Raw genomic sequence first — 11070 nt, forward strand, 5'->3', positions numbered from 1 at the left:
GGTTTGTCTCCAAGAGGATGCCCCATCTCTGGAAAAGACTTCCCATACATGTCAAACACAGTACCTCACTGACCCTCTTCAAATGCAACCTTGATGAGTGGATGGGAAACCATAAATCTGTCCCAGGGGCAACTGATGCTGACTGAGGTTTCTTTTTTTGGGGATAAACTCTTGGCTAGGCTTGTAAGGGCCTCAGGGCCATTAGCCTAGTAACCTCCTATGATCCTGTATCCAAATTGGACATTGAGGGTCAGGCATTTATAAGCTACTTCTGTCCATAATGGATATGGGTACCAGGCCTGAGGTAAATTTCCTATTCCCCATCCACTGGTCTTGTTTGCATTTAAACTGGGTAATAGACAAACCCATTTTCACATAGCTGGGAAGCCTGTTCTATAGGAGGGGCAGTCTATGGAACACATATCTGTCTCTCCAGCATTTTCTGTTTAAGTCTCAGACAAATTTCAGGTCCCTAGACCTTGTATTTCAGATACTGTTTGACTTACGGATATGCAGGAGACTCATAAGTGTGGAGTTTACAGATGCCTTGTAAATCAGGCACAAATGACCCCTTAGCAATTTATAGGAGACTGACTAGACAGAAAGGTCTTTAAGGTGCTCCACATAAGGAGGTTTGTTGAGCCTTGTATTCTCTTTGTAAGGAACCTCTGGCATTGCTCTAGTTGCAGCATATGCCTGGTCAGGTACATACCGAAGGGAGCATTGTGCTCTACGACTAACCTGTTAAGGGTGGAATGTCTGGATTTGCCACAAGGGCTGGATACCCTAATACAGGAAGACAGGTTTTAGTATAAGGTAGGTATTCTTCTCCTTGAAGTACTCATTTTATTTTAAGAAACATAGGCTACATAGGACAATACTAAGTGAAAAATGAACTAGACACATTGTTGAACAAAAGTAATAAGCACAATTCTGTGTTAGAGAAAGCAATGCATTTCATTACATTACCTTAATGGAATTTTATATCCTAATTATCAGTGGTCTGTGGAATACAACATTCAATATGTGGTAACAGAAGTAAACTTATTAAATTTTATCCTGTGAACACAATGGCCTGTGCAGTCTTGCAAATAGGTTAGTGCATAAATATGTAAATAAGTATGGGAACAGCTAATGTTAACAAGTAAGTACCCTCCAGTGACACAGATATGACTGGGTAATTTAACATCTGCTATGAAACGTGTTCTGAAGTAGCTAAAAGGACTGCTACCTTCATTTAAATAACATCAGCATGGATAGAACACAGCAAGTGGTTGTGTGTGATTTAAATGAGTGACCACTGTGATCAGTATTATACTAATACCCTTACATCACTGTAAGGTAGGCAAGTGGTAGTATGTGATTTCAATGAGTGACCACTGTGGTCAGTATTATACTGACACCGTTACATCACCATAACACTCTCAAAAATATATGTGTGTGAAAAAATGTAACAAATACAGTTACTGGACTGACACCCGTATAAAATAGGTCCCTAAACTGAAGTAGATACCTAAAATTAAAAAATGGTAATAGTATTATAAACTCTTAAAACATCCGGAACCATCAAATGCATATTGGTAATCTACTACATAATTACTGCAACACAATTAGTTGAGATTCTCAGTTTGTAATTATGAATGGGCTAACAGATAGTGGAAAAAGTATTGTCAGCTGTAAATTACACTTACTATTAACTGATTAAAAAACAGAGAAAGGAAATACCCTTACCGATACAGTTTGGGGGGTCTGGATTCCAGAAGAATCTGTTCTCTATCTGTACACAGATGATTCTGTCCTCTCCCTTTAGCACATATCCTGGATCGCACTGAAACACAATGGAATCTCCAGCATTCCTACTGCTGCCACTCCGGGTGCCATTCATAGGAATTCCAGGGTCATTGCAGGATGTAGCTGTTGAAACTGAAAACATCTGTCAAGGTTAAACTTGATTTTATATGATACCATAATAAAAAGTACCCATTCCCAAGTTCTTAAGAATACATTACAGAGTACACTATATCAATAGCTCACTTTACAAAACAAAGATCATTGTTGTGAAAATCTGGAGTCAAATGGCAAAAATATTCAGGAATACGCTAGATCAGCACATCTCTTGATGGTTATAAAGAAAAAAGCAAACCAGATTTGAAGATAAACCACTTCACTTCAAAGGAGCAAATAATTTTACTTTTTACAAGGGCAACATGTATACATGCATATCCTGTTATGTGACCATTCTCTATAGATTGCATGAGTTAGACATTACCAATTGTTATGTTCATGTCATTACTAGCTACTTCACCCATTTTCCAAAGTATTGTTCTTCCCAATACCCTTAAAAAAATGGCACACATCAGAAATAATTACCTTTATTTTCCTATGCGGACAGTGACAAGTGTTAATTATTTGACGATTATAACAGAAGAGTTTTCACTCTGAAACCACCTTGGATTAGTGCAACTCTACAGCTTCTGTTTTATTTATTTATTTTTTTAATCTTTTACACAATTATTTATCAATATAACTATTTCAAAGTGGTCACCACCTAATGATTCATATATCTTTCTAAAAGATGTCTTCATTGAGCAGATAATGAGTGATCCATGTCAGAATGGCTTAATACTATAAGGAGTTATACAGTGCATGTTTTGTAAGATGTAAATGGCTGTTCTTTTTACTCTCCCAGTAGAAATGCTGTGTCTGTATTTGCTTGTACTGTCTATACATGACCATACTCCTTAGGCTATTTGAGCCAGCCATCATTTAGTGGCAATGGACGTTAACAGCCATTTAGCCATCCCTTCTAAAGCAAGAAGAAATAACTTTTGTGAAGGAATACCCACTGTCTATTCTTCATCACATTTTAACGGCATCATGAAGACTGCAATGACATCATGAAGATCGCAATGACATCATGAAGATCGCAATGTCAACGCACTCGAACTAGACTCAAAGCAAATATTCTGACTTTCAAACTGCGGCAAAAGGCATGAAGCTCCTGACAATGAACTCCAAATAACGGTTCAAATTAACATTGTTCATCTGTAATCCAATGACTTTGCATCACAAACGTCTACTGGAATGTTTTGTCATCATATTTTTTTCAGACTTCAACATAGTTCAGCAAAATGCAAGCTCTTTAAATTCTGTTACATGCAGCAATGGCATTATTTTCTAAATTTTGCTTTACAAGTGTGATACAAATGTGATATGAAAGGCTTTTACCTTGAGTGAATGGGAGATTGACTTTTGCCTCAGTATAGAGAACTGAGTGAAAGGGTTAATTTAGTTATTTTCTATGAAGCAAAACTATTTCAAAACTTGTTTATCATCTAGTCTATTTGACTGAAAGACACTTGTTTATTATACTTTTACATTTCTAGCAGTATGATAAGACACCTGTGTATTAGTCTACGTGACTAAAAGACACCTGTTTATTATATCCTTTCACATTTCTAGAAGTCTGATAAGGTACTTGTTTATTACATTCTTTTATATTTTTCTCAAGTGAAATTGTAGAGTCATAGCGGTTAGCAGGCTTGACTGAACCTTCTGGGATGGGTGGTCAACATCTCTAGTCTGTTCTGGAAAGTCTTTGTTGATCCCTAAAGGTGAAGTTTCCAGGAAAACTGGTAAACAGCTAGGGTATAAAAATTGTGACTTCCTGTCAGTTGGTTGAAGCCTCACCTGTGGAGTGGAAGCACTGTCCAGGATTTTTCCGATAGAGTCTCCTGCCTGACTATAACAAGGCTTCCCAGTCAAAGTGCGGTCTAGGATGAAGTTTCTTACTTTATCTGTGATGTATTAACTTTTTTCCTTCCCCTTTTACTTTATATTAATGTTTGCCTGACATAAAAGTACAGCTTGTTTGAGATTAAAATTAATGCTTGCCTGATATAAAAGTGTAATAGTGTATTGTCTAATAAAGCTTTGTTTATTATAATAAAAATTATTTGTCTTTTAATCATTTCTGTCCTGCTAAAAATTGTGTTTAGGCAATACTACAAGTATGCTATATACATTATATGTTTTTAGTATGGGTCAGTATGACTCATGCATATTTTTTTTTAATAACCACAGGCCCTTTCATCTCAACAAGCAGGCAAGAGAAAAACTTTTGGAGTGTTGTAGTTTCCTCTAAAAAAAAAAAAAAAAAAACTATATGATAAGACAGAATATAGCTTTATTGAAGGTAGGGCTGCATACATCAGGCTAACTCTTTTCCTTGAAAGAATAAAAAATCAGATCAAAGGAATAATGCATATCTGTGTAGTTTAGACATTATGAAATAAAGCTTCAACAAAATAACAAAGACAACTATTATGAATACTCGAGGTCCTGAATGGTTCCAGAAAAACAAGAAAAATAACCGTATAGTCTAAAACTGAGAAAACACAAAAAAGGAAGACCAAATCCACGTACAAACAAACTCCACTTTTGTTTGTACGTGGGTAGAATAGAAAGCACTTAATAGAAAGCATTTCATTGAGGCCTGGGGGAGTGTATGGGCAGTCATTCAGGAGGATTCGGCCCTTTTCAAAATCTTAGGGGATAAACCTAGCATTACTTTTAGACGGGGCAAAAACTTGAAGGCACTACTGCAATATTCTAACATCCCTAACTCAAATAGGAATAAGAGAATGGCCAAATGTGGTAGATGCAAACAATGTAGGTTTCTGAGCTTGGACAAGCAAATAGCAATAAGGGACACCAGCTACAGAGTACAAAAGTCTTTTTCATGTGACTCTGAGGGGGTAGTATACTGTGCTTGCTGTCAGAAATGTAAATCATTCTACAATGGAAAAACCGAAAGAAAACTCAGAAAACGTATTTATGAACACCTTTACGCCGTAGAAAAGAAAGATCACAACAATGCTTTGGCTAGGCACGTTAGTGAATTCCCTGAACATTATTTCAGGTTTACTGTATTGCATCAAGTTTTAAAGAATGAAAGAGGGGGTCCTTGGCAACTAAATTTGGAAGTGGAGGAGTTAAAATGGCAAATTAGGACAGCTTCATACACTCCCCCAGGCCTCAATGAAATGCTTTCTATTAAGTGTTTACTTAAATTGTTAGCACTTAAAAGATAGAGGTTGCCCTTTGTTTGTTATTTCAGTTTATAGAAGTATAACCTTCATCTAATGATTTTTACCTTACAAAACACATTAATGTTGCTTTAAGTTTTCTTTTTTAAAGCATTTTTAATATTGTAATTTTACAATCTATTTAATTCAGAGTAATTTGGTCTTTTTAAAAGAATGTATTATTGTGTTCTGACCTTTTAAGCAAAGATTTTTGTAGGTGGTTGTTTTTGTTTTATAATTTAACATCAGTTCATCATTAAGTGATGTGGGAACATTGTTAATTTAGTAGTTAATCAATTACTTTTAAATTCTTTAAAAACCATGTGATTTATGTACTTGAAACTTTGTCTGAAGAAGGAAAGGCATTGATCGTTTTTCCGAAAGCACTCACGTCATTAAATTTTTGGAGTTTGTTTGTACGTGGGTTTGGTCTTCCTTTTTTGTGTTTTCTCAGTTTGCCTTCTTTTGTTTTCATTTTTTCGTATTGTCTAAAACTGTATTGAGTGTTGAGAGTAAGAATTTATGATGTAGTCTCCACATTGCTGGATCTGTGAAAATATACTCCGGCTGTAAGACCTACCTGGTTTGTACCTTGCTACCAATATCTCAATGAGCCAAATATTATCAGGCTTGTAGCCTTCTGGCCTGAGATATTTTTCTGGGTCTTCCTTATGAGACGCCATCTCTGCCCCTCTCCATTTTTTTATTAGAATACTACAGTGGAGGTTAAGAGACCCCATGAATGACTGAATTTACAGTTATTTGCTTAATGCATTTTAGATGGTGAGAAAAATGTGTGGGAGAAGTTGGGGAGGGTGTACTGCATTCAACAGTCAGGCTGTGTTCTTACAGAACAGCATTACAATGCATAAACACACTTTCTTTGCCTGAACTTGAATGCTCTATTTGCTGAACGTACAAGATATACTCCAAGAAAAAGAAAGTATCCTGCACAAGGAAGCAGGAAGAACAATCTTTGGATGAATAACATCCAATGAAGGACTCACAAGAAAAGTGTGGTTAGAATAACCATTGGAATGGATCATGTCACAGAACTATTAGGAATAATAAGGTATGTATCACATTGAATAATACACGCTTAGAAGTCAACTCCAAGAGGTTTTGAATTCTAAGGATAAACATGCCAAAGAGATCAGTCCATTACGTACCTTATGACAGTTAGCTGTTTGAAGGAATACTGCTTCAGTTTTCTGTCAATGACTGTGATTCCCAGACAAAGAATTCAGTTTCCTGTCAAAGACCATGACTCTCAGACAATGATTTTGGTTTCTGTCAATGACCATGATTCCCAAACACCGAATCCCTTTTCAACCTTTTGGCTAAGATTAAGAGTACAACTCTCATGCAAACCAGACCCTGCTAGTCTAAATCAATGAGGCACTAGTCAGCGAGAGAAGGAAACAGCTGCACTCTCCATAGGCAGAACACAATGCCACCACAGACATATACTGTACAAAGAATATGGGGTTGGTGATGAGGTCAAAAGGAAAGGTCCCTGCACTGGAAATGAATGGCTTTTATCTGAAAGGAACAAACACTCCAAGTGCATTGTTATTCTGATAAGAACATAACTGTTTTGGAGGGTCAAAGGTAACATCCAGTTTTCATAAAAAGAAGCTATCTATGGGGATATATAGTAGGTATTTTATGTTATTTGATTTGAATGCTCCCTATATCACATTTTTAGCAAAACAGGCAGTTGTAGGCAACTGTATAGTCTTCATCTTCTAAATAAAAAAAAATAAATTCTAAGGGCGATGACCAGTCTCCTTAGGCTGTGCAAATAAACCAATACAATTTCAGTATCATTATCCATCTACCACTCTTCCTGTAGATGGTAATACAACTAGTATCTCTGCTGGCACCAGTTTGACCTCTTAGGGTATGCTGAGAAGGATGATGCTTTACATCAGCACTTGAAGGAATTTTCTATTTCTTTCATGACCTTTAAGAAGGTATTCATTTTCAGTCCAGCCAACACAGATTCCTACTAAAATGCATGCATGCAGATTGCCTTGGTGTTCTTGCAAAAGGGTGTTATGCATAGGAATAGACTGGAGGATCAATGTGCTGCAGTATTTGCCCAGATGAACTGGAATGCCCCTTATTATTTAGTTATTTATTTATTTATTTATTTGAGTAGGTACCTATTTTCAGCAAAGGCCAGGGAGAAAAGCTGCAAAGTATTGCAAAAAAATTAAGAACAATAATTTTACAGGCTTCAAAAATAATACCTAAACATGTAAAGTTTATATAAATATACCAAACTGGACACAATGAGGCAACATTAGTTAAAAACTGATACAACTTATATAACAATTATCATATATTTAGAGAAATTTGTGCCAGTTTAGAGAAATTAAAGGTAAGTTAGTATAAAACAAACAGGAACTGCAATATGAAGTGAGAGAAAAAAAAATCAGGGTTATAGCATATTTAGATAATGAGTCAGAAAAGAGAAATTGATTGAAATTAGGAAGCAAGTGAAGAACAGGAGTAAGGAGATATACGATAGGAGCAGGTATTTGTCCATATTTAGTGATCTAGATGATCCTGGGGTTGAGTAAGAACAGAGACAGATTTTGACTAGGAAGTCAGAAAGAATGGCTTTAAATGACTAAAGGGAAGCAATTGACCTGATAGATGTAGCTAAGGAGTTGCATGGCTTATCTATACAGTATGATTACTGATGTGGACAGAGGGAAGTTTTTGGATCTTTGGATGACAATGGCCAAGTGGGAACACAGCTGTGCAGAATAGCATTTAGTGCTGGTCAAGCAGATGAATACTGGATAATTTTATAGGTGGTAAGACATTGTGAGTTGATGGAGTAGTTCTAACCAACTTTCGCTTTTTAGAAAGGTTCTAAACCTGGTATTTGCTGCAGATTTAGCCATTTTATTATGGCTTTCTTCAAGGGTTGCTTTTTGTGATGCCTGGAGGTTAGTTTGGCTAGGAGGAACATAAAGTTGAGAGGGGAGGAGGTAAGAAGTGACAAGTGTAGATTTGGTTGCATTGATGAGAAAGTTTATATCTTTATAAAGCATCCCTAGTTTTTGGTGAATTCTTTCATGCATTTGTATATGCAGGTTGAATTTAAGATTACCATCTACTGTGACTTCAGTGATAAACTTTAACATGGGAGGGGATTTGGTGGAGTTGGAGCATTTGGGATGACCGCCACTGAGGCAATCACAAAGGATAGCTACCAAGAACATGATGAGACATGAGGGTAGTATACAACATCACCAGAAGAACACGATGAACAATCACAGGTGAAAAAAATGGGAGAAAGACCACCACCATAAAATATGGAATTTGCCACAGAAATGGAACAATTACATAATGTTTCACAGATAATTCCAGGTACTGTTAGTATTACTTCATATTATAATTATAACATTGTCAATATTATTGATTTAAATATTAGTCCCATTCATCATAATTTGTGAAGGATTTTACATTTATTTGTTCACACAAAGTGGATATTGCTAATACATTAAAAGATTTAATAATATTTATTAGAAAATTTAATTTGCAGGTCTTGTTCTGGAATGATAAAGATGTTGATTCCCATGAGTAAACACTTAAACAAAAAAGTACTAGTCAAACTAATAGTGCTGACCCAGGAAGCCAGCACAGCTCATAAACAAAACCTTCTAGAGTTTTTATATGGATGTGTGTTTTAGATTGCGTCACAAAATATGACAGTTAATGAATGGTTAATAGTGGGACATGTGATTAATTAATTGTGCTTATAAACATTGGGCTGTTTAGGTTTTTTTGTTCTGAAGAAGTCCCTTATGTAACATGGACGAAAGTGCTTAACTTTCAATAAATAATGTATTCTTGTTTTTATTGTCATAGTTTGTGCCTTGGATTTAACCACAACTGAAAGTTTTATGTTTATAAACAGAAAAGTATGTTTAACCCCCCCCCCCCCCAACTCATCTGGTTCTAAATGCCTTTGAGAGGATGTGAGAGAAAGATATAAGATCTTTAGTAGCACAAAGGATCAGGAAAACATTTTATATTCTTTCTGGTATGGAGAGGTCTATCCTAGAAGATTTCATATCCAACAAGGATGTTAGGTGTATCAAACAAGATAAAGAAGGGGGTATGTTGTTGTATCAAACAAGACAAAGAAGGGGGGTATGTTGTTGGGGATGAAGTATAATGAAGCCAATACTGGCAGACACTAACACATATCAAGTAGTCTCAATCAATAAAATATCAACAGCATATAGCAAAAGTGACTTATACCTGGAAGAGTTGTCATTGTATGAAGGTTGAATACCCTGTTATATCCAAGGTTTTCAGGATTCAGAAGATCCAGTCTGACTTAAACAATCCCTCCTTATGACCCAATGTGTCGGTCAAAGGTTCAATTACAGAACCATTAGACAAAGATGTTGATAGAAAATTGAAAATGTTCTGTTTTGGGGTTTTTTGTGATGACAGACACATTTTAAAAGCCTCTACAGATTTTATTAATCAGTTAAGATGGGTGAAAGTATATGATGAACATTTTTAATTAGATGTTAAGAACTTATTTTCTGTTGTACCTCATGAAATTGTTTTAATATGGTTTAATGAAATTATCACACAGGATGATGTTTTGACTGATATAGAGACTAGATTGTTATATGAATTTATGGACAGGATTCTTACCAACAATTTTATTTTCTTTGAAGGTGAATACTTTAAACAATTGCAGGGCATTGCTATGGGGGCAGTGTGTGCCCCTGTTTTTTTAACACAGTACTATGTTGGTGGGAAAAGGTATTTAAATTGGCACAGTTTAGTCATTGTGAGAAATATTTTCATTACTTGGATTATATTTTTATAGTATGGAAGGGGGGGTTACCACAATTTGATGAGTTTATTTCAGACATTGAAGGAACCACTACCTTTTAAAAAAATATCTCGACTATTAATCAAAATCATATTCATTATTTAGATGTGAGCATTAAAAAAGGACACAACATATAATAATTCTTTTCTCTATTGTAACAGTAGCCACCCATTACATCAAAAAAGGGGTTGGTAAAAACTCAGTGTATAGGGATTTTCCAACTTATGTTGAGAGATGAATGGTGCATGAATGAGCTAAGAAATTAAAGAATATGTTTTGTAAGAGAAGCTATCTAGACAGGATGGTTGATGAAAACATTGAGAATAGAGTCAGTCAAAGAAATGAAAGATATGGCACCATAATTTGTGTAGGATTATAACACATCAAGCAAATTCAGTACAAAAAGAATGTAGGGCAGGTAAAGAATTTTGCGGATTTTAAATGTCCCCTGTGTGAGGCTAGAAGAACCCCGGAGTTTTATATACAAGGTAAGGAGAAATTTTGAAAAGATCTTGGTAAAGCTCACAGAAGGTAACAACACAAAGACAAATAGATGTGGGTATTGCAATCAGTGCTGGTACACACACACACAGAACAAGGGCATGACACTTTGTAAAGATTAAATAAATGGGGAAAACAGGCAGATTTAATTGTAAAACAACTAAGAGAGTTTATTTTGTGAGGTGCTGTTTATATACAGCTTTTTATATGGGTAAGAAAGAAAATACTTTGAACAAAAAAATATATTAATAGATTTATAGCATTAATAGGAAGAGCAATACAAGTGTTTTGGCAAGACATTCATTGCAATGTGAAAAATTCATGAGTTTTAAGTTTTTTAATTTTAAAGAAAGTAGACTCTATGGTTTGTGGGGCTGACTGGAAGACTAGGTTGTTAAACAAAGAAATGATATGTCAGTTAAGATCAGACACAACTAGTCCTCTTGGAATTAACAATACTGTTTCCCTTTTTAGTGAAATAAAAAGATGAGCACACATAGGGCCAGATTCAGGAAGCCTCCGTGTAAGAGTTATAACTCTTACACGGAGGCTGCAGTTAAACTGTGTGATGTCAGCATGTCATGCATATGCATGAGGTGCATGAGG

General features: G+C 35.6%; 1 protein-coding gene across 1 annotated transcript in view; it reads right to left on the reverse strand.

Moving 5' to 3' along the window:
- LOC122792225 (CUB and sushi domain-containing protein 1-like) overlaps positions 1–11070 on the reverse strand; it is a 3080606-nt gene that overhangs the window by 1722521 nt on the left and 1347015 nt on the right. The window contains exon 22 of the mRNA XM_044059969.1: positions 1732–1923. Within this exon, the coding sequence (XP_043915904.1) occupies positions 1732–1923 (192 nt within the window). The remainder of the gene's footprint in view (positions 1–1731; positions 1924–11070) is intronic.

The sequence above is a fragment of the Protopterus annectens genome, chromosome 1.part2, assembly GCF_019279795.1.
Source record: "Protopterus annectens isolate FY-2018-M chromosome 1.part2, PAN1.0, whole genome shotgun sequence".
NCBI lineage: Eukaryota > Metazoa > Chordata > Ceratodontiformes > Protopteridae > Protopterus > Protopterus annectens.